At 44.5% G+C, this 27,088-nt stretch overlaps 2 protein-coding genes across 5 annotated transcripts; both read left to right on the plus strand.

Annotated features, from left to right (window-relative positions):
- Positions 1–228: 228 nt before the first annotated feature.
- Positions 229–5,889, plus strand: KNSTRN (kinetochore localized astrin (SPAG5) binding protein). The gene is made up of 8 exons (XM_030040001.1): positions 229–353; positions 1,428–1,560; positions 1,711–1,767; positions 1,996–2,095; positions 3,821–3,935; positions 4,243–4,304; positions 4,453–4,527; positions 5,424–5,889. The coding sequence occupies exons 1-8, from the start codon at positions 290–292 to the stop codon at positions 5,553–5,555; spliced, it is 738 nt and encodes a 245-aa protein (XP_029895861.1). The 5' UTR covers positions 229–289; the 3' UTR covers positions 5,556–5,889.
- A 145-nt stretch (positions 5,890–6,034) lies between these two features.
- Positions 6,035–25,588, plus strand: IVD (isovaleryl-CoA dehydrogenase). Of its 4 annotated transcripts, XM_041129240.1 has the most exons (14): positions 6,098–6,205; positions 7,931–8,052; positions 8,336–8,425; positions 10,364–10,415; positions 12,215–12,232; positions 13,226–13,395; positions 14,867–14,960; positions 15,426–15,562; positions 16,626–16,722; positions 19,912–20,005; positions 21,212–21,293; positions 21,689–21,793; positions 22,461–22,533; positions 22,676–25,588. In XM_041129240.1, exons 3-14 carry the CDS (start codon positions 8,348–8,350, stop codon positions 22,807–22,809), a joined length of 1,134 nt encoding a protein of 377 aa, XP_040985174.1. In that variant the 5' UTR covers positions 6,098–6,205; positions 7,931–8,052; positions 8,336–8,347; the 3' UTR covers positions 22,810–25,588. The 4 variants fall into 4 exon arrangements, with proteins under 4 accessions (XP_029895344.1, XP_029895345.1, XP_040985174.1 ...); XM_030039484.1 differs by lacking the exon at positions 7,931–8,052 and having other exon boundaries at positions 6,035–6,205; XM_041129241.1 differs by lacking the exon at positions 12,215–12,232.
- Positions 25,589–27,088: the final 1,500 nt, after the last annotated feature.

Consider the following 27,088-nt stretch of genomic DNA (forward strand, 5'->3'; position numbering starts at 1 on the left):
GGACCTCGAGTGCCCAAATCACAGGGCGAGGCCGCGGGAGGCAGGGAACACCCTCCCCGCCGGCGGCCGGCTCCCCTGAAAGCAGCTGCGAGGTGAAACGCCGTCAAACCCACCCGGGGAACTCGCCATGGCCGCGGCCCCTTCTCTGAGGGGAGGAGCACGCGCGACCGCCCGCGGGGCGGGGCCAGCGCGCAGGGGGAGAGGCGCTTCTGCGCGTGCGCGCGGGCCGCCCGACCGTTTGGCGGCGGGTTCGATTCAAACGGCGGCTGAGGGGGGGAGCGCGGCCGCCATGGACGGGGAGTCCTCCCGCATCCCCGTCTACAGCGGGCTTCACCGCGCCGGCCCGCCCGCAGGTGCGTGTCCTCTGCGGGGGGGGGGAAGGAGGGCTCTGCCCTGTCCCGCTCTGCCGGTGGAGCGCTGAGGTGGCGGAGGGCTGGAGTCCGGGTTAGGCCGATGCGGGGGCGGGGGGAGCGGTGTCAGTTAGGGAGCTCCGGTACTGCCTTGGTCTGAGGTGGCCGTCGCGAAGTCTCATTACGGGCTTTATTCAACTGCTTTGTCTCTACGGCTTCGGTTAACTCTCTTTTCCTGCCCTCTGAGGAGGGCGGGCGGTTGCTGTTTGCCTCACGGCTCAGCCCGCCCAGGCAGCGCTGGGCCTCAGGAGAGCGCGTCTCCCGCGCACTGCGCGCAGCGGCCCACGCAGGTTACAGATACTTTCCTTCGGGGGCTCTTGCTTCTGTAAGGCTTTTGATACTGCTTACAGCGTTTTAGAAACGTGAGGCAGCCAGGCTTAATGTTAAATACTTGGGAGCTAGTCTGCATCGGGGGAAACTGCCCTGTTACTGTAGTGCTTATGGGTATGTCACCTGAAAAATACCTTGGGTGGGGGAAGTTTCTTAAACCCACGATGTGAACAAAGCTTTATATACTCAAACAGCTGTGGCTTAAGGCCAAATAAGCTCTACATAGAAAGCTAGTTCTCTATAGTGTTATTTTAGAAGTGTATCTACTCATAGTGAATTGAAATATGAAGCTCTCTTAGCTGAGAGCTTCAAGTGGGCTGTGTTTATTTTGCTTCCAGTACTGAACAACTTTGCTTGGAGCCCTGTGGCACACTGTCTGCTTGATGTTGGGACCTCCCTTATTATCATGCCTCTATTATCACTTTCAAACTTTGTCTCATTAGTGCTAGCCTAGTAACTGTGTTTTAACACTGTCTACCATCTGAGCTATCTGTCGCTTGTTCTGGACCCTTAATCCTGGGTTAAACTTGAAGACTGCCCTTAGTTGTCACTGCCTTCAAGTCTCCATTCTAGCCACATATAATTGTGATTTAGCTCAAATTGAAGATGTAAGAGATCCAGTAGTTCTGCATATTATGGTGATCTCTTGTAGACTGTAGTGTTTTCATTATTGTCTTTTTCTTGCAGAAATGCAAGTGGCTTTTCCTTCAAAGAAACAGTGCGTCAGCAAAACAGCAGATCTAGAGTTCAACAAAGATCCCAATTTTAACTTTAGCTCAAACATTCCTGCAGATGGTGTCTTCAAAGCTACAAACCAAGGGTAAATGAAAGTAAAATATTGATGGATTTACTACTTGGCAAATATCCTAAACATGGTTTAGCATTTTGGAAATTTTATCAGACCAACAGACTTGGTAATCTGCAAGAATTCAGTGGTCTTCTGGTAACTGTATTTTACCCATCTTTTAAGGTTGCCTAAATCTGCCAAGAAAGTGGAACCGCCTTCAAAGAAGACAGCTACAAGAGGGTATGTTTCCTGAAATTTCCGTTAGTTGCCCTCATGCAGTAATGTTACCTCTTGGAGGGTTATGATGAGCTCTCACCCCTGTACAACTTCCTTGCCAAGTTTGCCGATTAAAGCTCTTGGTCAGAAACAAGAGCAAATGCTTCAGAAAGGGCACGTTTGTGGAAGTAAAAGAGAAGGTGTATAATACTGATATTTTTGCCCCTAAATCTTTCATGTTTGACTCTACAGACCTCTCAACAGATACAAACTAGAAGCAGAGCTGAAGACCAAGAATCAGCTGTTAGAAACAGCCAAACAACAGCTATACTCCAGACTAACAGGAGCACAGGTAAGGAAAGGGGCGGGGGGGGGAAATAAATAAATCATTGAGTAGTTCCTATATTCTGATCCCTACTGGGTCAGATCAAAGGATTGTCTTGCTCATTTTCCTGTGTCCATCGGAAGTCAGTAGAGTTTGGGTGGGCTGGGTTTTTCTCCTCTGATACCTGTGATATCTGCTAGAACCTGTTAATCAGCAGAGCTGCAGATGTATTTAGATGGATAACGCATCCAGATCACTGTTAAATAGTCATCAGAGCTCTAATTCCATTTTAAACTCATTGTGGGAGAATATTTTAAGTTCACAGCTGTACACTTGCATGAAATTTTATTAAAACAGCCTTGATATTGCCAGATGCTTCCTACCTACATCAAGAGAAACTATAAGTAATCACTTGCCATTGATGGTTTGAGGTCTATTAATTCTTTTTCTTCTGTAGCTCCTAACATATGGTAGATAAGCTACTCATTTTCCTTATTCCTTTTGCCCAATCTCTCCTAGCTTTGTTAACCCATCACGTAGTGTGGTGTGAAAGTGCATACAGTATTGAAGATGTAGGTTCAGGAATGCGTATGGTCTCATTTCAGTAACGAAGAACATTCTACTTGGATTTTGGTCACTGCTGTGCACTAAGTTTGAGGGATCCTGACCTCATTTTCTTCTGAGTATTTCATGCAAAGCTCAGTTTATATAAGCTTATGTTTCTTCATGTGCTCTTGTATCATATTGTTGCCTAATCTTTTAGTGTCTTTGTATTCTTCTGCAAGTTTTTTCCCGTCTGCTCAGCACTGGTGAGGCCAAACCTGGAGTATTGGTCCAGTTCTGGGCTCCTGGTAGAAGAGAGACATGGACATACTGGAGAGAGTACAGCAAAGGGCCACTAAGATGATTAAGGGACTGGAGGAAAGGCTGAAGAAAGCTGGAACTGTTCAGTGGATTCTGTTTCAAACAGATTTGACTTTCTTGAATCAAGTTCAGATTCAGATTCAGAATAGGCACTTTGTTATTCACAGCCTCTTACAGATCGCTCTAGGACACACTTGGCACAATTTCTGTCATGTGCAAGAGGCCCTACTGGTAACCTTCAGTTGTAAAAGCTCACTTTATTTCCTATTGCTCCACCAGTTACTAATCTGTGAGATGATCATTCCTCTTATCTCACAGCTTGATTTCTTTAAGAGCCTTTGAGACCTCCTATGAAATGTTCAAAAAGCTTCTGACACTATCAGCTGGATCACCCTAATCCACATACTTATTGATTCTCTTGGAGAATTGCATTCAACTTGTGAGGTTGATCAGCTTATCCGATTGCCTGGTAATATCTGAACTGTGTAGGGAAAAGCGCTGTGACTTAAAGATTCAAAGATGCCCTTTTCTTCCCAATGTTTCTACGCTCTTCAATGCATCAAATGCTTGAATTATTTATATATATGAGAGGGAGCACAAGAAAAGATATGCTAGGATTGCCTAGAAAGAATTTATCTCTAGGGTCAAATTTTTCTGGTAATGGTTATGACATGCGGATGTGATAAATGTATTAATCCTGTCAAGAAGCAGGAGTAAGGGTCTGCAACAGACTAATTTGCTGTGGTAGTAGAGACAGAAGGGCAAGATCTGATTCTTGGTGCTAGCAGAGCACTTGTTAAGCCATTAGCATCACACTCAGTATTACTGACTAACGAGGAGAAAATCTCCTTGGAAACTTGATTCACTTACAACCTGTGTTAATGACAGGGCGTTATAAAGGAGTTAAAGGAGGAGAATGAAGGCCTGGTACAAGAAGTTGAGAAGCTCAAGAAATTTCAGGAGACTTGCATGGTGATTTTAGAAAGCAGGAGCATTGATCCTGGTAAGGACTATGTATTTCACATACCATCCTGGTACTCATTCTTCAGAACTCTTCCCACCCCATTGTGACTGCTCATAAGACGTTTGGACTCTGCTTCCTTGTGAAGGAAATACTGCTGTAACTCCAGGGGATGGGTTTTTTCCTAGCTTAAGAGAAAAAGCTGATTCCTGTAGTATGTCCTGTCCCAGATAAACTTAGAAAATAATTTAGTCTTTCTTGCTGTAGAAATTTACTTTGAAAAGCTGTTAGTTCTTACAAGCAAAGCTATCTGTATATTAGAGGTTCACTAATGCACCTCATAAATTAGTTACAGGCAGCAACATTTTGGAGGAGGAAGAAAAGACGCAAGAATGCCAGAAGCAGACAACGGTAAGAAAATTTTGAAGTAGCAATAGGAGTTAAATGGGCTTTGAGAGGTTTGTGTGCTACTGCCCTTTTCTACTGATGTTGTGGAAACAGCTGCTGAGACTTGCATTTATTTGCATTATATTAAACTGTTTTCCTTCTGGCTCTTCAGCTGTTAACTGAGAAGCTCATAGAAGAATTGAGGCTATTTAACCAATCGGCTGCAAAAGAAAAGGAGGTGCTTCAGGTAAGAGTGTGACTTTGACTCAACCAGGTAATGAGCGCTTGCTGCTGAGTGAGAATCTGAAGGTTATTTTGCTCCTCCCGGTGCTGCTCAATTCTCCAAATGAACTAGACAGCAAAAGTCTGCAGTATTACTCATGTTTTGTTATACGTGCATGAAGGAAACTGTATGTGTTGCTCCCCTTCTAAATAGAGAGCTTAAAGCAAAGTTTATGGCGGGGCAATGTTAATTTTCACCTCAGTCATTTCAAGGTGAATCGTATACAATTGAACTTGAAACAAGGTAGAAGGTGAAAGTGATATTAGTGACCGATAGCTTTCAAGTTAAACTGAATAAATTCCAAAGTAAAGATGGATGTCAGTACTGGAAATGGAGCTGTCTGCTTAGACCAGCACCTTGCAGGTGAGAGTTTTCAAGACTGTGTTGCAGGTGGTTGTAAGCACCACTGCCAGAATGCTGACCTACCAGTCTGGCTGTTACACTGGAATTCAGAAGATTTGATCTAACTTGGGAACTGTTGCAGACCAGTGACCTCGGGTGTAGTCTCTCCGGGAACTAAGAAGTATGCAAGCACGAGCAGCGTCAATAATATTGTCTATATACTGACCAAAATAGTCATTAAATTACAGTTCTACAATTCTTGGTAAGAAGCTTAAGAGCTAGCCAATGAAACCGCTATTATATCAGACTTCCTAAACTTTGGTCACAGGTAAATTGCCATTTTCCTCAAGGAACAGAGGTACAAACTATCCCAGTGAAGGTAGACCAATCTTAAGTTTATCAGGCAAGACCCTGCTGAAGAGTTCAAATGCTTTAGTTGGAGCTGCTTTAGAACTTGGCTTTCCTATTCTGTACTTTAGTGTCAGTAAAATGTCGTGTGCCCTGACTTCTCTACACAGACAGCGATGGCTAAGTGGAAATCGGCAGAAGAAGAGAGACACCGGTCCCTGGAGAAGCATTCCTCCTTTCAAGCAGAAATTAAGGAATGTTCAGCAACACTCGATGAGTTGGAGCTGCTCCTGGCTATGTGAGGCATGAGGATGGACTGTACTGTCTTTTTTTTTTTTTTTTTTTTTTTGACGTTTTACTCCTAGTTGAGTGCTCTCTACTTCACAAACCTAGTTGTTAACGTTAAAGCAAGGAGCAGGTCGCTGCTCTCTGGTGGGACAGCACCTGTGGGGGGGTGGGAATGGGAAAGCTGGCCCGGCTGCCTGTGCTAGCACTTGTTGGTCTTCCCACACCTGCCGGGGCCTTGCCTGGACCTTTTTCTTACCGCACCCCTTGCTGCTGAACGGCTCATCCGGCTCGATCCGTCAGCCTGTTGTAACTATTCGTGTTTTTAACCCATTAAACGTACTGGAAGGACGCACAGGACACTTACTTCCCCGAGGCAGTGCTGCTGCTGCTGCCGCCCACCTCCGCCTCCCTCCTCTTTCCGCGCCCCACCGGAGAAGGCGGGCGGCGGGGCGGGCCGCTCTCCCGGGGCCGGGCCGGGCCGCGCCTGCGCGCCTGTCCCGGCCCGGGAACGGCCATGGCGGCGGCGGTGGTGATCGGACGGTCGGTGGTCGGCGCGGGATTGCGCGGAGCTCGGCGGCGCCAAACGTTGGGGCTGCTGCGGCGGGGCTGCGCGGGCTTGGCGGTGGACGACACGGTTAACGGGCTGAGCGAGGAGCAGCGACAGGTAGGGGCCCGTCCGCCTCTCCGGGCTGCCCGCGGACGGGCGCTGCCGGCGGCGGGCCGCCATGCTGGGGCCGGCGGGGGTGGCGGAGGGCGGCCCCGGGCCTCGGCGGCGCGCCTCCCCGCCGGGGAGGGGGGTGTGTCGGGGATGGCGGGCGGTGATTGGCCGTCGCTGTGGGGAGCTGGCCTATCCCCGGGCGTGCAGAGGGGGCGTGGCGCGGACCCTGGCGGCGAAGGCGCGCCCCGGACACGTGTCCGGCGGGAGCTGCGGGCGGCGATCGGCCGGACCCCAGCCAAAAGGCAGTCCCAGGTTGTTCTGCCTCTTCCTCGTCGGGGCAAGGCGCTTCTTCACGATAAAACATCGCACGACTCGTGAAAGAAAGTCCACGGCGTTCAGCTTGGGCCTGTTTGATCAGAAACAGGATCACCAAAGAAACAAATTAATTGGGTCTCGTCAAATCCTCTCAAAGAGAGGCGTTGCAGCTCTCCCAGCTTGTTCCCTTGCCCAGTAGGGGACCTAAAGCTTCAGGATAATAGTTTTTAGCTTTACTGTTTCCTACTGTGTTAGACAGTGGCCTAGTGTTAGCCATCGTAGCGCTTACTCCCTGCTGCCCCAGGGCACGGAGTCAAAGGGGGTGTCTTGAGAGGGTTGGTCCAGACAGGCTGCTGCCAACAAAACGCTCTTCCTTGGTGCTTCTCAGGTCTGGAGCTATAGCCTTACTTTCTATGACAGTGCAAGCACACAGATGTACAGAATAAACTTCCTCGTTCTCCTTTCTTACTACAGAATTATTCTTTGCCAGGCTTGTGTTCATGGTTTATAGCCTTATCAGCCCAAATTAACTCGATTTTTCTTTATGCTTCTACGTTCAGCAGGTGTAAAAGGAGGAAAATATTCTTGTAGTTCATATCTATCTGGTGGAAAAGCTGAAAAAAATCAGAAAAAAATCTTCAGTAGTGCTAGTGAAGCTGTGAAGTAACAGCACTGTAACTTAAAAACTGGCTTAGAGTATCAGGGATGTCTTAGTCTATCCCTCAGTCTCTAATTGTTTAAGAATTTTTTTTTTTTATTACTATGGTTTTAAGCTTTACACTCAAGTTCCCTGCTGTCAACTTTGTAACAATGGAAACATCTAATGTGTTTTGGGTTTGGTTTTTATAAGGTTTTAAAATCTATTAACGGGGGAAAGCTTGTTCGGTGGTACTGGATTCCAAGGTCTAGGTGGCCATGGAAACTAACATATCTTCTTAACTGTAAAAAAGAAGGTGCTTTGGGTGTGATGTTGAGAGAAAGGCAGAGAAGCGTGGGCATATTTGGTTTGTTACTTCTGCTCCTTCTACAGGCTCTGGTTATACAGCAGAGGCTTTCCATCTCTAAGACTGTTCCTTCACCAGCATTAATTTGTGGGAATAAAGAACAAAAAGCAAAAATGGGATTATTAAGCTCTGCCATAATATCTACACAAAGTTTTTAAATCTTCATATTAAAAACACTTCAAAAGATACTGTATATATTTTCTTAGTATGTGTAGAGACTTCTGCAGAATACAGGTACGTAAGTATTCAGGTTTTAAAATTTAGAAAAAGATTTTGAGATTTTTTTAATGCTTGGATCAACGAGCATACCTGACTTTATCAAATTTTCCCTCTGTAGAAAATAGTAGGCTAGCTAACATAGTTCCAGTTTGATGCACTAACACGTTTTAAGTAGTATGCATGCTTATTACAGGCATCTGCATATAATTAAATGAAACCGTAAGCAACTACTGGATGGGGATAATACATCATAAGCTCTGTTCATCAGCTTTCAGAGTTTTCTGACCAAAAACATCCCCTGAAGCCCTAGTACAGGCAAGTAGTTAAGTAGCATTCTCTCATGTTGGCATAAGACTGTTAAGGTTAAATGCTGAAAGGAACTTGAGTACATCAGTATCTTCTCATTTAAAGACTAAAGGGCCTTCCATATGGTCTTTCAGCCAGTAACCTGAAACATTGGTTTTCTTATCGTCTTGTGCTTCTGGGTTTGGGATCCTGGAGTCACCTGTCAGGGGGATGTTAGCAGTATCCTAGGGAAGAAGATGACAATGTATTGATGAGATGTAACGTATGTGTTTCTTCTCATCTCTTTTCCCAGCTTAGACAGACCATGACAAAGTTCTGTCAAGAGCATTTGGCTCCGAAGGCCCAACAGATTGACCAGGAAAATGAATTCAAAGGCATGCGGGCAAGTATTTCATGTGTGCATTTAAAATGGATGATATTGAAAGCCTGTCTGTACTTTGATCTGTACATTAATCCAGACAAAGAATCCCAGTCCACACCACAGGAACATATGCATTAACTTTTCAGACTTAAAAGCCATAGAGAAAACAATTTTTTGATTTCCTGTTTTGTCTTTTGTTAACAAAACTTCAACAACCTGGGGCAGAACCCAGCCAGCATGCAACTAAAAAAAAAAAAAAAAAGGATTGATAATGGTCTCATTTAGATTCTTACAGTGGTATTTCTGCTTGGCTCTGTTCAGACTCCTTCTCTAATATGTGTTTTGTATTCTCCTAGCTAGGACCCTTTCTTGGACATCTGAGTTTCCTTTCAGATTTGTTGTGAAAATATTGTGTGCAAATGCTGAAACGTAGGGTGGTTTGACTGTTGAGCTGAAACTTGCCTTCCTAATAAAAACAACAAATTCTGTGCAACGGGATGGTTTGATTGATGAAAATGAGAGATCTAACTATTGGTTTTCATAAGCTCCACAAGACTTAAAAAGCTCAGAACATCTGCTAGGATTTCCCAGAGCTCTGATGCTGACATTTTCAGGGATATATGCGCAGCTTTGAAGTTAAGTATATAAATTTAGTCTGGCACACCAGATGTCATCCAGAGCTATTGAATAATACTTTTTGAAGTCTCTGGAGACTACTCACTGATAACTCTCTTATCGCTGGACACTGAGGCCGCGTGACAAGCGTTCACCTGCATGTCCATCATGTTGTGGAGGAGAGGCTGCAAGTCTGAAGCAGCAGCAAAAAGATGGCCCCTCCAACATACATGTGGTCCTCGTTGGTGGCATCGTTTGCTACTGCATTATGTCATGGCTTCCCTCTTATTCTTGGATGCTGTGTGCCAGACACAGCTGATGCGTATGTCTCAAGTCAGCCGGCAGCTCTGTGCCTCGAATCTTGTAGCTGTCACTTGAGTGGTGGTATTGCCAGAGTGATAAATCTGGGTAACAGGCAAATGGAGGAGTCAGTGGTCAAGGAGGACACCTTGTCCTCTAGCAGATGAACTTTGTAGCATACATGTCCAACTAAGCAAAACTCAGTAATGCTATCCAGTGCCCATGTGTGTCTAGTGTCCCGGCAGTCTTGAAAACCCACAGGTTATGTACTTGAGCGGCCCTTGTGGATTTGGCTCCTTTAGCTTCACAAAGTGTTCACAAATTCTCTGTTGTGGTCACCTTTTATAACTTTTCTAGTACCACCTGCAAGGCGGGCAGCACCTCTGTCTCCCCCCCTGTAACGTTCTCATTTTTTTAACCTCTCCCAAGGAGGCCTCCTTGGCTTTACTTATTAGCTTCTGTTCTACTAGAGGAGTTAAACTGCCAGCTAATAGCAACTCTTCTAAGTATTTCCAGGGTTTCAGTCATGGATCGCTTATGCTAACTACTCTTTAGGGTAGCCACAGGCTGATAGGCTTACACAGTACTGCCAAAGCACGGTGACAAGGATGTGTGAAATAAAAGACAAGCATAAATTCAAGTCATAACATCCTAAATAATCTTTAGCAAGAGATGGTATATGAAAGCCTGGAAGTGTAGGTTTTGAAACTAATGGGAGGTTTTAATTCAACAAAGTTCTCCTTAAACCAGGCAATGAGTTAAATCTTAGGACCTGTCCTTCCAGAACTAAACTTAGGTTGTGAATTTTCACTGAATTCAACAGACTACTCCCATGTGTAGTGTAACTAGCATTGCCAAGCCTGTCTGGGTCCTTAGTCCAAAGGATGGAGCTGCTGCTGCAGGAGGCATAGGTATCGCTGTATTTATCTCTGAGATATCACAAGAATAAGGTAAACTGATGTGTCTGGTGAGCTACCTGGGAAAACTTCTTATGCTGATGCCCTGACAACGAGTCTGGACTGATTGCTTGTTCTGTATTTGTAGGAGTTTTGGAAGAAACTTGGGGAACTGGGAGTTCTGGGGATCACAGCTCCTGGTAAGTCTGTTCCCATGTTTTACCTTCTGGTGGGTGATTCTTCAAACAAAAGAGAGCCTACTTAAACTCACCCTGTCCAGTTCATAACAGCCTTATCCATGATGTGACATCCATTTTGTCCAGAAGCTCCTATCTTCACGTTTTTTAAAAACTCTCTTTGGCAACTTTTTTATTCTTCATTGAATCAGAATCCTTTTTTCCTTGTTAGACTTCTGGATGATTACAAAATGCCTTTTACAATTTAAAAGTACTGTTCAGAAGTGGTTTCTCCACATATAACATAGCCAACTTGAACATGTTTGCGCTTCTCCAATATGAAGCGTTTGCTGCAAGTTTTGAAGAACGAGAGCTATAGATAAAAGTATCCTAGAACAAACATCCATCTCTAATAGGAGAAGTTAGAGGATATAAAACAATGTTGTGAAAAGCTGTGATAGCTAATGGAGAGCTGACCACATCCAACCAGTCAGAAAAAATCAGGGTAAATCTTATTCAGCCTTGTCCAGGTTAGTTGAAAAGTGTTTTGATTAATGTTATAGATTACCAAGGCTGCTATGGTCATGCTGAATGCACTAACACAGTGTAATGAGGAGAAGCCCTTAGTGGAGAAAAGCAGCCAATGGGGCCTTTATTTCCCCATCGTAAAGTCTGTGTTTCTAGATGTGTGTGTGCAAAGGCTTCTGCAGAAGCAAGCTGAATAGCAATGTGTTGAAATAATGCCTCTGCATTTCTTTCAGTGGCACTGAGTCTGCTTGAAAGAGTCTGTATTTCTGCTTTCTTTCTCTTTACTCTTCCCAATTTACTGCTGCTCCTGTTTTTTCTCACTCTTACCTTCTTTCTTCTTTGATGTTGTGCCTGAGGCTTACAGCAGTTTCCCACACTATAAATAAGCCGTCCCCTCATGAGTCCTGTCCTTTTTGATTTCCTCAAAGATTTACCTCTAAAACCCTCCTATGCCCAGAATTTTTTGCCTTATTTTTGATTGTATAGCTATGTGCAGTTTCTTTATTGGCATTGGTTTTGTTGTAGGAGGTGGAGACTGGGATTTAGGATGTGAAGATAATGTGAAATCTTATGAGGGTGTATGCTCAATTAAATGGTATATTTGGGCACCAGTGGATCAAGTCTTTTAAGGGAGCATTTTAAATAACAGTGCTTTTTGTTTTCTTTTTAGAACTAAGAAAGCTATGTTGGTTTGATGTAGTTTTCCATTTATTTTATAAAGAGCTAAGTTTAAAAAATGCAAATATGTAGCTACCATGGAACAATAATACAGGCATGTCGTATATAAAGAGTAATTTTGAAAGGGCAGTGTCATTCTAAATCACACTATGGTTTTGTATTATATGAGAAGTTGTCTGGCAGGGTTATTTTCTTGTACCTCTTGGAGTACAAAGCAATCATGGGCCAGTACTGCTTACAGCAGGCAGTTACCTTTCCGTTCTTGAGGCAATAGCACCAAACCCATCCGTTCCATAGGAATGAATAGAAAACTCTCTTGTTTTGGCATATATGAGAAATTGTTAAACCCGTCTTTTAGGATATCGATAGTAAAACCCCAAACTCTGATTTGTAGTAGAGAGAAGTGATTTCAGAGGGTAAAGAGCCCTGCAGATAAAGACAGGAGTCAGAACGTGTGACATAGGAGATAAGACTGCATATAATGCCAGTGGCTATTGTGTTAATTTGATGAGTTGGGGGCAGTAGCCCTCTTTGAGCCCAGGCTGTACACTCAGCTCTTTGGCCACTCTGAGCCTACAAACATATTTGCTCTTACCATTGTTGCTGCTTGCTTACAGCATTCATGGTGATGACGAGTAAGTGCTCCTGGATTACCTCCCTGACTACTTTGCAGTGTTTACATCCTTCTGTTTTAGTTCTAATCTTAGCAGTACAATCGCTTGCTTTTTGCCTGTAGAACAAAGCTTTTACATTGGGATGTGACTGTATTTGTGTGCATATAAATGTGTGTGTAGGTATATATATGTATATATTTATGTAGGCTGTCAGCTGCTCAAGGCCATTATGCATTTCTCAGCCTTCTCTTTTTTACCTGCCTTCTCTCTCTCCCTGTTCTACTGTGTGCCTTTTTATCTTTACCACCGATTTTAGACTCAGCTCAGCATGCCTCGCTAGATTGCCAGCTACAATGGTCATGCTGCTCTGTCTCACTTCATCCTCTCTTGAAATCCACATTCTTGCTACTGGTGAATTACAGCAGTTACATTTATGGATCATTCTCATTCTGAATCGGCCACCCATCAAAATGCTGGTCTCCTGCACGTTTGTGGGCTTAGAAAAGTCCCTAGTGCCCCACTTTTTGAGCAGTTTGAGGATTCCTTACTTGTTTAGGCATCCTTGTTAGGACAAACATGGACTTTAAAAACTTTGCCTGTGTTCCTTTGTCCTCTCACCGAATACAGGTTGCCACTTTGTGATTTAATCTTCATGATAATATTAAGGTTGCACTTAAGGATGGTTGACGAGAAGGACTCACTATTGTGCACTATTGTCGGTAGCACGTTTTAGATGTATCCTTATGCATGTTATATGTATAAAACTATGCTGTAAAAGTAAATTACTGATTATGCTGAAGAAGTAATATCACTGTGCCTTTAAGATAAGAAAACTGAAATTTAGAGAGGATGGGGAAAGCCAGAGGTGCCCAGCTCAGGGACAGTATCAGTCAAAAACAGAAGCTCTCTTGTAAGTGTCTTAGATCTCAAACAAAGCTGAGCCTGACACTGGGATCTTGTGCGTGTGTGATATACTCCATGGTGGTTAACATGAAGTTTCTCTTCTCTTTTCAGTGGAATATGGTGGATCTGCTTTGGGGTATCTGGACCACGTGCTGGTGATGGAGGAAATTTCTCGTGCATCAGCAGCTGTTGGGCTTAGTTACGGTGCCCACTCAAATCTTTGTATCAACCAGCTGGTGCGGAACGGCAATGAGGCCCAGAAAAATAAGTACTTGCCCAAGGTATGTGGCTGGAATTGGGGGGGAACTGGAAAACATTTGGGTTTTGGCTGCATGCAAGGATGAGTGTCTTTCACGATGTGTAGCATTTTAAGCACTAGCCGATTTCAGTCACTCAACCTTAGGAAATGTTGTACTTCCCAAACTTGCCCTTGTCTAGCTTGTTAATTTTTGTCTGTTAATCCATATTGACCTTGGCCTGTGCCGAGGTCCATGCCTGTAGGCAACATAGTCCAGCTTTCTGGAGCTGTGTTACTAAATGAGGCTTTGAGGTGACACTGGATGATATTCTTCCAAATTCCTAAATTGTTTTGAGATTTCTGAAAGAAAGTCACTGCTTTCCTATTTTATATTCTCCGTTTCTCACTGCCCAAATGCTTGGTTTGCCTATGCTAATTAACTACATGTGAAACTTCATCATTTGGGGCATTGATGTTTGTGACTCAAAAGCACGTTAAACATTTCAGTATTTAAATGCATGGAAAAACTTAACTAGTACATTGAATCCCAGCTACTGAAATTTTCAGCAAAATTATCAGTGCAAGAAACTTGATTTAAATGACACACAAAGTTCAGTTTCGCTTCCTGAAAGCATTGTGCAGCATGCTGATATGTAACCCTGAATTGTCCTCAGTGCTGCTCAGGTGAATTTTAATGCCCTCAGTAACTGCTTTCCAATGAGATGTTCTATCACTTTAGTTCTTACTTGTCTTGGTTCATGACAGAGTACTTAATGGTACTTAACTAGTTTTGAGCATATCATAAGACTTCTGTAGAAATGCACTGATGGATTGAATTGGTTGAACAAGTATCTTAAGCATTGAGTCTCTTTTTTAAAAAATAAGAGATCAAAAGGAGGAGAAGATGGATAAAAGTACACAGGGAGCAAAAAAAAAAAGGCAAGGAGAAAAGGGCAGGATGAAAGGAACAGTGAAGAGGAAGCAACAGCTATGCCAGAGCCTGGTATGAGCAGGCACAGAAGGAGGGTGTCCATATGCTATTGTAGTGCGAGTGTGGGGGGACTAGGCTATGAGAACATTGCTAAGAACTTTGCAATCTCTTTTCATCCCCCTCATTGGCCTTTTGTGTTGAACAACTCTTGTTTATGTAAAAGGACAGTCATAAAGTGCAGAACAAGGAGCTTGTGAAAGGCATATGGCTGCCTGCATGGTTCTTTTGGCACCTTCCTGGAGATGGTGTTTTATAAGCAGGGCTGTACTCATCTAGCTCAGACATGAGTTGAGTCATCCTTCTCGCCCCACTGTGATTTGGTTCTGTTCCCTCGGCACAGCAGCACAAGGGAGCTCCCTGCTAGGACTCTACCAGGAGCAACGGCTCTCGTTTGCAGTTCTTGCACAGAACAGCTACTGTGGAGATTCAGTGCAGAAAAAAAAAATTGGAAGGCAGGCTAAAGAGGGAACAGAAACAATGCTACTATTCTTCCTTCCTTTCTTATATTTGTCTTTTCTTCCAGCTGATCAGCGGGGAACACATTGGAGCCTTAGCAATGAGCGAACCCAATGCTGGATCTGATGTTGTGTCCATGAAGCTGAAAGCAGATAAGAAAGGTAAAGCCTGTCACGTACTGCCTGGATAGATAGCCAGCATAAATAATGTCTCCTGTAAATTTAGACTAACCTTCCCAACACCACTGAGATACGGTGCTTAGTCTTGGGTATACTAGGCCATATTTGCAGGCTTGTGCTGCCTCCCAGGAGACTCAATGTGTGAAAAAGCCAGGTAGTGAAGACACAAGGTGGATGGTTGAAGGTCTAAAGGTGGACTTCTGATTGTGGTGGTGGAGGTTGGTGGTATGATGGAACCAGTGGTAGGTGCCTTAGTTTGTCAGGCATTTGTTAAACTGTCTTTGGACTCCAGAAACTAAGGAAATGAGTTTTCTTGAACTTGGGAAGGATTTGTGCATGCTGTTTGTGGGGGTCTTAAAGAGCATCCTTGGAAGCCTGTTTTGAAATGAGTGAGGATATAGGTGTTGCTCTGTTGTGAGCTAACAGATTGCAGCTCTTTGCTTCTAGGAGACTACTTTGTTTTGAATGGGAACAAATTTTGGATCACCAATGGGCCAGATGCAGATGTTCTCATCGTTTATGCTAAAACTGATGTTAATGCTGTTCCAGCCTCCCGTGGTATAACTGCATTCATTGTGGAGAGGGTAGGTTTAATAATTCTTACAAGCTTATTGTAGTGTGGTTTTTAAAGCTAACTCCTTCACCCTAACTGGCTCATTTAGAAGCCAGCTAGTTTTCTTTCTATATCTGTCAGCCCATTGCTCAAAGACAAACTACTTTGTGACTGAATTTTATAAACCCATGAGATTAGTTCTCTGCCCCAGTGACATGGCATACTGCACTGTCAGCTGGGCACTCCTGGATTTTGGTATCCAAGCATGTAACCAGTCTTTAGGGCTAGAAACTTAGAGAGAACGGACAAGATTGTAGTATAAAAGGGCTTGCTTGCTGCCAAAAATTGTCAGAGATATTGGAGGCCTTATAAATATGTCCTACTATCCTATTATCTAACTTCATGTGTTTGTTTTTTTTTTTTTTTTTAAGCCAAGACATTAAAATAGCTCCATTCATCTCTTTCTCCCATTTTCTTTCACTGCCCCTTTGGAATCCTGAAATGACCCAAACATGCATGCAAAGCAGAGCAGGCCAAAGGGGGAGAAGAAACAGGCTGTTCAACAGGGAGCCCTTGGAAAACAGGAATCTATTGGGTTTTTTTCTTCCCTTTTAATTATTTGAGGCTATGCTATACACATCTCTGTCACCACAAGGAAGCTGTAATAAAGTAAGTGGTACTGGAAATACAAAATCTCAGAGATCAGTAAACCTTCTGATGGACTTAACCTGACGTAATGATTAGAACAGTTCAGTTACTGGCAAAGCTTGCAACCCTTACTCGAGGAGAGTCAGTGCTGGCAGCTGTCCAAATAATTTATTTATTTAATATTTATGGGCACTAGAAAATAGATGCACTCAGTTCATACGTAACCCCCACATGTGCATGTTTCTCTGCTCATTTGCTTCCTCCGCACTTGCACTTACATTGCACTTACACCATTCTTGTTCCTAGAGTGGGCAGTTTATTTGGACTCCCTTCTGGTACCCTATGCATGTTCATGTGGTCAGGGAAATTTCATAGACATGTAGTGATTTTATTTAGACTGTCAGAATTGAGATTTTAAATGTATTTTGACTGTCTTGACTTTGCAGGGAATGCCAGGTTTTAGCACAGCCCAGAAGCTCGATAAGCTGGGAATGAGAGGGTCTAATACCTGTGAATTGATCTTTGAAGACTGCAAGATCCCTGGTGAGTTGGGTTGAAATCATGGCAATATGCATGTGCTGGTTTCCTGTCTTCTTGATCAGATAAATTGGATCACTAATTACATGCGTGTTCAGACTGTGACCTAGAGGGCTTTGCAGATGGTTATCTGCTCTTTGGCAGCCTCACAAGAGAGCTGGTGAAACTGGAAAAGTGCAATCTGCTGGATTGCAGTGAATGAGCACATCCCTTGTTAGGTCACTCCTGTTTCACCCTCACGGACCAAACTCTTAACCACTGCTTCTGCAAAGCCTACGTGAGGCTTCCAAAGAAACTTGTTTGTTTCCATTAGAGCTTCCCATCTTGTATATTGGAGAGCTTATTTGCCTTGAAGTTGTTTGTTTGTTTGTTTGTTTGTTTGTTTGTTTGTTTGTTTGTTTGTTTGTTTTCCCTCCAAAATCACTGGAGACTATCCAACAGACTTTTGGTTTGCCTGTAACATTTCTGAGTTCTTTTGGGGTCAGGGCCTGAGACTGGACAGGCCCTTTTTTCTTTCCCCCATTAGTTAGTACAGCAGGGGCCACAGTAATGGTCTTTTTTGTTACTCTGGTGGCTATTTTTGTTGATAGAAAAATTACAGCCTCTATACAGCAAGCGGAGGAGATGCCTTATCTGGACTCATGAAAATGCTAATTGCATATCGGCAGAGCAAGTAACTCTCCTGCTCCCCATACACCACCAAAAGCTGCTTTGCAGTAAGTGGAAGAGGTTCAGCTGAAATCTGACATTTCTAACTTTATTGGATCCCTCCACTCTGAAATCAGAAAGGCCAGTGCCCCAGTCTTCAGATCATCTCCTGGGTAATCATCCGTACAGAACAGCATGTTCTCATGGTAACAGGATTTCCATTTTCTCATCACTCAGAGAAGAACATCATTGCAGTGTTGAAAGTTAACATGCTTTGCACTCTGGCCATTAATGCTGCTTCTGATCTTCTGCCTTGGAAGCTGAACCAGTTTGATGCTGTTTCATATGTCTGCAGGATCTTTCTCTCAGGTCAAGATGTCCTCTAGCACTGCAATTCCATCCACTTTAAAATACGTGGGTTTCACTGTCAGCCATGCTCCGCTGAGTGGCTGGTGTTTTTCTCATAGTAAGTGTTGTCCATGGATTCATTTGGTCATGTTGCATTGGTAAAAGTTGGTTCAGAGCCCCAGCTTTTTTTTTTCTTTTTTTCCTGTGATACGCAGCCAGCAGGTCTGCCTCCCTTGTGCAGTCAGCACGCATGTCCTCCAGCTCACCACATACCTATCCATCCCTTTTCCCGGGACGTACAGGAAAGTGTTCAGGCTATTCAGTCCTTTTTTAGCTGCAAGATGTCATTACTCATGAACAGCTTTGTCACTTTATTATTACTGATGCTGGCGTTTGTGTTCTGTTCTTCAAAGTAATGTTTGCTATTAGTATTTTTCTTTCTTGTCTGTGGGGCTTTTGAACTTTTTCTCTGAAAGCCAAGCTTCGTTCTTCTTCCTCTTTCTAGCTCCAATATCATGATGATGGCCCTGCAGAGGCTGCATTTCTCCATACGTTACATCAACGTGCTTTTCAATAAGCACGTCCATGCTTTCAATAATGCAGTCCATGAGCTTGTGCCCCTGAAAAACAGATTGTTTATTTCAGGAGACTGTCTGCATTTATCCAAGTCCTGTATCATTTTCACTTTGCATATCACACCTCTGGATCTCTTGTGATCCTACCTGGAGTACTGCGTCCAGCTTGGGTGGCCTCCGCATAAGAAGGACATCGACCTGTTGGAGCGAGTCCAGAGGAGGGCTGTGAAGATGATCAGAGGGCTGGGGCACCTCTCCTATGAGGATGGGTTGAGATAGTTAGGGTTATTTAGCCTGGAGAAGAAAAGGCTCCTTATAGCAGCAGCCTCCCAGTACCTAAAGGGGGCCTATAAGAAAGCCAGAAAGGGACTTTTTATAAGATCATGTAGTGATAGGACAAGGGGTAATGGCTTTGAACTGGAAGAGGATAGATTTAGATTAGGTGTAAGGAAGAAGTTCTTCACTGTGAGGGTGGTGAGGCGCTGGAACAGGTTGCCCAGAGAAGTTGTGGCTGCCCCATCCCTGGAAGTGTTCAAGGTCAGGTTGGACGGGGCTTTGAGCAACCTGGTCTAGTGGAAGGTGTCCCTGCCCATGGCAGCTGGGGTGGAACTAGAGGATCTTTAAGGTCCCTTCCAACCCAAAACATTCTGTGATTCTGTGATCAAAGCCTGAAGCAAATGTCAGTTCTCCTATGTGGTGTGATCAGTGGATAATCTCTCCATCTACAAAGCACAGTTGTCAGGCTTTAAGTTCTCTCCTGATTGTAAGAGTACAGCCTTGCCGAGATGAGCTTTTTGTTCCTGCTTCTCTTTTTATGCTTGTTAACATCAGCGCGTGCTTTGGATTGTCCCAAAGTGAAACAGTTTCTTGAGGTTTTTTTCTCAGCCCATTATCTAATGTGGCTATTTTCCTGTTCCATTTTCACAGAAATACCACTTGTCTTTTTAAAGTGTTTATTTATAACAACTGCAATGTTCTGTTCAGCCCCCCTCACAGAAGGGGGGATAATGATTATTTGTATTCTCCAATCTCAGAAGACTAATATATATCACTCCAATGTGTGGTAAGTGGTGAGCTTTGACTGCTTGCCTGTGTAAGCTTTGGTTCCTGTATTGGGAATGCTCAGAGAGGTGACCCAAGCATATTAGACCGGGATGTGCATTCATTTCAAATACACACTCAGTAGACATCAGATGGTAACGCTGTCAGTTTGGGTTAGGTACAAACTAATGGGATGGTGAAGGGGACTCCCAATTTGTCCTCCCAGGCTATTAAGTCTGCTGTTCTTGTTGGTACAAATGCTGAGCTGGAAGATCTCTGGAGAGCACCTTACTCTTTAGAAAATAGGCAAGAGAATAGCAGCGATTGTAGACACACTTTACTGCCTTTACTGCCTTTGTCTTTTGGGCTTTGGTTAGATTGGAAAGACATTTCAGTGGTAGGAAGTATATGTATCAAAACTCAGCGCCTGTCTAGCTCATCCTGAATGTTTGGGTCTCAAGCCAAAAAGAAAGGTGAAGGGGACTTGAAAGTTTGAATTTTCTCCCCAGCGAACACAAGCCCTCAGACAATAGCTTATCTTAGTTTTGCACATAAGTAAATCGCTTTCCTTTGCCAATTGCAGCTGAAAACATCTTGGGGACACTAAGCAAAGGAGTCTACGTTCTGATGAGTGGATTGGACCTGGAGAGACTCGTGCTGTCTGGTGGGCCACTGGGGTAAGGGTTTGTCATCTTTTGTAAGGCCAGAAGTATCCTTCACAATCACCTACCCCAGTGGGTCTCCAACTGGGGTTGCAGCTCTCAGTAGGAAGCAACTTGGATGGAGAACTGAGATACTGGGGCAGCTTCTGAGGGAAGAGGAAAGGCAGCTGGGAGGAGGCAGCTGGGTCGGAGTTGTGGGAAGGAAGCCGGAGCAGGAAGATCCTGTAGCTGCTGGGTGCTCTAGCTGTGTTGTAGCTGCTCACCGCTCTAAGGGACTCCTGATGGAGGGGACTCAGCTCTGCACTCCCAGGCAGCCATGGCTTGCTCTGCGTGTACTCCACCTTTTCCTTTAGCTCTCTTCACCTCTCCACTCCTCATGCAGTTTTTTTCACTTTGAAAACATCTATGTGGAGCAGAGGGGCAAGGGATAGAAGAAGCAATGCCAGAAAGTAAGTTTGCAAATCTCTGCCTTCCAGTGTAGCACAGGCCACAGACCCTCCAGAGCATGCTTTTGAAATTATTAGTCTTGATGTAAACATTTCCAGAGATGGTAAATCTGCCTTGGTCCCCAATTGCTTGTTTGGGTATCCCTGCAGTGTGTATTACTCTGGGAATAACCAGCTTATTTGTGTTACTGATTCCTTAAAATCTAAAACATTATCCACACTGTCACATAGAAGGACCACTGGGCTGGGTAAAAGGTTTGTTCTTCATTTATTTAGCCTTTAAGCTCCCTGGTAATTATTTTTACCCTACAGTCCTTTTGTCCTCCCAAGTGGTCTCTCTGTACTAATCCTCATGTGGAAAGACTATCTTCCACAACAAAGAAGGAGAGTTTTTCACCCTTCTTTTTCTTGTCTGTGCTTTTTTATGGTATTGGCTAGTACTTCTTGAGTTGGTAGTCTCTGGAGATAAAAGGCAGCACAAACTGTCCTGGCTACAGTTGTAAGAAAGTTCTTTGACATTTTTTTCTTAGTCCCCTGAATTAAGAAGGTAAGACCTTACCACAAGATGTCCCAAATGAGCAACGTGTAGAGCACTAGGGAATAAAATGAGACCTTTGGATTTTATTCTTAGCATTGTTTGAGTGGAGCTATAGGAAGACAGCAGCATATCATTTTAGGTATGAGAACCTTTTTGCCTTAGATTGCGCTTCCAAGGTTTAATTATTATTAATAGTTCTGTTCTTTTCCTTTTCCTGCATATCTGTGCTTTTCTTAGGCTCATGCAAGCTGTTCTTGACCATGCAATTCCATACCTACATGTAAGAGAAGCATTTGGACAGAAAATTGGCCACTTCCAGGTGAGGCAGAAAAGCAATTGGTAATTTTTGTTGTCTCGCTTTTCTCTTTAAAAATGAGAAGACAAAGAGCTCTGTTGTGGGAGGGCTTTGCACGGAGAAAGTTGCCTGGAGTTTGTGCTGGGGCTGCATGATGTAATGATGTGGTGAGAAGGTGAAAGGATCTCTGAGCCTGTTTACCTGAGGCCAGTGTTAGTGGGTGAGGGACTGCGACTGACATTTGGGAGTCTGTGAATTGACAGAACCTCCAGCTCCCTCATATATGTCTGCTGAATCCACGTCTTCTCACTTGTCTAGTTTCTCTGAGGTAGCTTGGGGATGGGTGATCCCCGGTGCTCATGCAGAAAATAATCTTCCCCTTGCTCATGTTAATGTCTCTCATCTTCTGTGACATGCAGCTCATGCAGGGCAAAATGGCTGATATGTACACACGGCTGATGGCGTGTCGGCAGTATGTCTACAACGTGGCAAAGGCCTGTGACCAGGGCCATTTCAATGCAAAGGTGAGCTTGCTTCCACCTGGGCGGTGTCTGCTGGGGGAATTCCTTTCCCTTTGGTCCCAGATTGTGAGCAGGGTGGAGGTTCTGTCCTGGGGGTTAAAATGACAGCCCTAAGTGCTTGGTTTTTTTCCCCCAAAGAAAAAGAAAGCCTTGTTCTACAAGGCAACAGATTTAGCAGCATCAGTAGGTGTTTATTAGAAGCCCAAACACAATATCCTGGCTATTGTAAGGGGCTGTAGCAGTCATTCGAAGGTGTTGTCATCTCTACAACTGGCACTGTCACCACACCTCTATCAAAGGAGGGGACTGAGTGTTTAACAGTTGAAGCACAGAGCCCTGCATCCCAAATCAAATCACATTGCTCTCCTGTGGGTGTGATGTGCATTTGTGAGAGACTGGCTCCCCTGCTGCACCTTTTTTTTTTTTTTTTTTTTTTTTTCTTTTTCCATCTTCATGTGGCCTTTACAGACCTGACACAAGTGTTCTGTAGTGACAGAAAGACTGCTGCAGCTTCCTATGTGCAGGGGAATGAATCCTGTGCCTTTGTGATCAGGTAGTTCAGGCTTGTTAGCAGATGTCTGTAGAGTAATGGAAAGGTCAGAGCAACACGAAGATTGGAGATGGGCAGGTGACACCTTTCCTGACTGTCATCATTGTGACTTTCCTTTAGGACTGTGCTGGAGTGATCCTGTATTCAGCAGAGTGTGCTACCCAGGTGGCTCTGGATGGGATTCAGTGTCTGGGTAGGTCGCTGGCAGTGTGTGTTTCTTTGAGCGATTGCTGGAGGGAGCCAAGCGCAGTGCAGGAGCAGTGCTCTCTCCCATCCCACCCTCAGCCCCTGAAATCAGAGAGAAGAAATGACTTTTAACTTCTTTTTGTTTGCAGGTGGGAACGGTTACATCAATGACTATCCCATGGGGCGTTTCCTGCGTGATGCCAAGCTCTATGAGATAGGGGCAGGCACCAGTGAAGTGCGCAGACTTATCATTGGCAGGGCGTTTAATGCCACTTTTAAGTAACGTCTGCCAGTGGAGGGGCAGCACCCTGACCACCACGAGGCCTTTGACCGTAGAGGCTGGAGCGCACAATTCTTGTTCTTCCTGCTTGTGATTCTGGGATCGTCACTTGTGGACTCTCTTCTGCCTGCTCTGTGAACAGATGCTGCTGGACTGGGCTTTGGCAAAATGAATCAGATGGTAGCATGGGAGGAAAAGTGTTTTTTTCTCTTCTCATGATCATCCTGATTCATCCTGTTTATAAGCCATCCTGATTCTCAGCGTTATGGGGCTGAGGTTCATCCAGGGGACATGCCATCATTGAAGCAGGCTGGTGAGCAGTATGCCTGAAATAAGAGGAAGCCATTGCTGAGCAAAGAAAGTCAAACCCCAACCCCCAGCCCCAAAAATGGACACAGAGGGAACAATTTTGTTCTTTTAAAAAAAACTGAGTGCCATTAAATAGCTAGCATTTTACGATATTACCACTGGAAGGTGAAATTTCCCACTGTGACCTTCCAGTGGGATTAATAACTTCCATTTTGGGAACTCGACACCAACCACATCATGGGGGTGGCTGTCATGAACACTCAAGCATCATTGATGCACAAGCAGTGTTTTAGGTGATGATTCCTAAAACCTCGTTAAAATACCACATCTGTTTCTTTGCATACTTCCTTTCCTATTCCTGCTGCTTCTCAAGATATTTTAGCACAGCCCCAAGTCTTTGCTCCTCTGATTGACTACCTCCTGCTGTGTTATTCATTCAGAGGTGTCACCATCCATCATTCTGGTAACAGTTAAAATGTCAGACCTGTATTGTGACATCCATGAATGAAGCAGGCAGGAGGAGGTTGACTTTTTGGGTTGGGGTTATTTGTTGGTTTGGTTTTTTTTTTTTTTTTTCCTGAAGGTTGTTCTTTTGACAAAAGCATGTACTCACACTCCACCTTCAGTTGGTTAAAGAAGTCAGAGCGAGCACAGCAGTATTTGTGGGTGTTTTCAGTGCATACTATGTGCAGCAAATTGAAGTTTACCTAGCCTTATTAAAGAAAATGGCACAGTATACTGCCAGCCTTAAAGAGTGAATCACAAAGAAAAATCAGATGTTGTAAATATGACAGAACAATTAATTAAACAGTTGCCATGTAGGCAATCTGCCAGTAATTTAAAAAAAAAAAAAAAAAAAGGAGCTTAAAGCTTTGTGGTTTGTTTTTGTTGTTGTAGTTGACATCTATCTATACCAGGTGACGGTAGACTAATAAGAATTTAAAAATGCCACAGATTCAAGAAAAATTCATCTTCCTGAATTGCCAGGTAGGTCACCAAGTGTTTATAGAAGTTATAGAACTTCACTTTATCCAGAAATAGAAACAGCTTCTGAAGTCATGGTGGCAGTGCCTTCTTCCAAAGCTTCATGTTTATTCAGCTGTGGTGGATGGCTGTCACTCTGGAGGTGTCCCAGGGTTTGATTTTCAACCTTAATCCCTGGATGGAGGTAGCAGAGAGTGGACAGAGGTGGCCTGTCAAGAATATCTTGTTGAGCTGCACCTGAAAATGCTTTGGAAATGAGCCTTGAAGTGAAGTGCATGTCACATGTGAAACACTAAGTGTGTTACTGTATGTTAAGAATTTATTTATGTGACCAGACACTTATATTTTATCACAGAATGATTACAGATGTTGTCTTCTCTTGTATGTGCAAGTCACAAAACCCCTGCAGCTGCTACAGCCCAATCTAGTATCCCATGAAAGCCTGAGGGCAGGCAGGAGTTTTTGGACTTGCCCACGCGATTCGGGTAGCAGATTCCTGCTGTGATGAGTAAGGGTGGCTGTGCAGCCCCAAACCCCTCAGCCCTCGTCCCTCCCAGTGCTGCGGGCTGCCCATGTTTTTTCCAGCAGTCTGTGGCCAGGGCAGGTATGCAGCAATGGGTGCTGCAGGGCTCAGCTGCTCTCTACAGTAGCTGCAGTTTCTGTGTCCCAGTAAAATGGCAAATCTTTTTTTTTATCACCACGGAGAGGTGGTGGGAGCGCTTGCAAGGGCGGTGAGGAGCACAGGCACAGCGTCTCCAACACGTATCGGAAACTCGTATTTTACCTGTATGTTCTTCAGCTCTTTGTTATGGGAATGAATCACTGCAATTTTCATTGAAGACTCAAAAGATCATAGGAACTGAATCACTGTGTTATGATCCATCTCTGGCCAGAGGAGCTTCTCTAACAAGTGTTAGAGCCACACCAGGATGTTGTGAGATTCAGATTGGTAAAAATAGGTTTTCTAAGGTGGAAGGAACCTGCAGATTTTTTAAACCTGTCCTCTAACATTGGAGAGGTCTAATTTTTAATACACATAATAAATAATGCCTTCACTTTCTAGGCAGATCGGCACCTTGGAGTTAAAGGTAAAATGAATCAATGTCTAACGCATCATGGGACAGGGTGGAGGGAGAGATTCATAAATCTTAAGCAGGGTTATGTTAATCAAATCTCACTTCCACAGCAGCACTGCATGGGCTGCCTTGGGAAGGGGCTGGCTTTCCTTGCATTGAGCAGGTTTCACTGTGGTATAAAAAGAAGGGCTGGGGAGGGCTCTTCAGGGGATAAGGGTTTTAATCTATATATGATACTAATAAAATAAGCGCTTGCTGGGTGGTCTGTGCTCCTCAGAGGGCACATGCAGACCTTGCCTGGTACCCACTGCAGCGCATTGGGGCTGGCAGCAGCAATGGGTACAGCGTTGCTTTCCCTTGCTGTCCCTCCCTCTTTCTTACCGACCACAGCTTTTTCCCCTAACTCTCATTTTGTATCACTATAAATATGTGTTTTTTATCTGGGCTGTGCCTCAGGCCTCCTCTGGAGAGCAGCAGAGCTAATAGGGAAAACACGCAAGGGCGCTGTGACTCTGGACGTGATCTTAACGGTGTCTGCTCTGAATTTGTAATGGAAATTGTCCTAGCCTGATAAGCGTTTGGCTGATGGCAGGGCAGGGTTAGATGTGCTGCCCCTTTCCTGGTTTTCAAGATACTTGTCCTGTTTGCAGCTGGCTGGCTACTAAGCAGAGAAAGCATGGAGAGCGGAGGGAATTATTCATGAAGGTAAACACAGAGTTTTTTTAGCAGTGTGTATAAAACGTGGGGAATTTGAATGGGCAGGTTCATAAAGAAGTGTCTCATACCTTATTGGGAATCCACAAGTGCTGCCTGTCCTGGGAAAGGCCAGGACTGAGAACATGCACCCAGCAGTACCCACCAGCTGCCTGAGTTTTGAGGTACTCCCACAGTTGTTTTGCATGTGTAAAGCATCGGTCCCACAGCAGCTGGGTAGGTTTCACAGGTTAGCAGTTTATTGATTTCTTGAAAGAAGAAAAACCACACTGGGTTCCCATGCTGAAGCTGCTGGCTCCGGGGGCATCCAGCTCAGGTGATTTATTTCTTGCTGTGCGTGAACAGAGCTGCTCTGCAGCTTGTTCCCTATGGTTGAACACCTGATGGAAGAACAGACTGAGCATGATGTCCTGAAGGTAGCAAAGCTCTGGCTCGGTTTGATCTCTTACAGGTGAATTTTGCAGCTGAAGGCATTCTGCAGAGAAACAGCTACACTTGGACCTGAGGATGTGCTAATCTCGGGATCTCGGTCGGCTGCAGCAGTGGGGTAGGTGTGCAAGACCAAGGCTTTCACCACACCGAGCAGGTTCTTGACCTGTTTTGAGCACTGGAAGGGCAGGAAGGTCTGGGTCACACCCGCCTGCCCAGTGTTCCTGCCACAGATGCTGCAGCTCTCTGCTCTCTTCAAGCTCCTCCTTGTACAACCGAGCAAGCTGCAATAAATACCAACAGTATTTGCACGAGAAAACTTGTTCTGTGTCCTTAATCGATGCCCCTTTGCTCTGGGAGTCCTTTCTGCAGCAGTTTGCAGGAAAGCCAGCTTGTTGTGAAAAGGTGGGCTTGTGCTGAGCTATGATGCTGCCAGAACAGGTACTGAAATGTATTTGATGCAGAAACTCATGTCAAAAGGGAAGTGGAAGATGTAGCGGAGAAGACAGGCTGTAACATCTCTGGTGTCCTGCCTTGTGCTTCCTGGGGCAGATGGGACCGTGGGTCCTCCAAACTGTGTCCAAAACTGGAGTTTAAACAGAGGCACGTGTTTGAGGAGACGCCCACAGCGTCAGGGTAGTGTTTGCTTTATAAACACGCTAAGGACACTTGTTCTAAAATATGTCTGCAAGGTAAAAACTGCTGCGGAGGGGTTTGGCTGCAGGGAGACCAGCTGTGCTTTATTATCGAGGACTATTTGCAAAGGGTGC

This window comes from Aquila chrysaetos, chromosome 16 (genome assembly GCF_900496995.4).
Source record: "Aquila chrysaetos chrysaetos chromosome 16, bAquChr1.4, whole genome shotgun sequence".
Lineage (NCBI taxonomy): Eukaryota > Metazoa > Chordata > Aves > Accipitriformes > Accipitridae > Aquila > Aquila chrysaetos.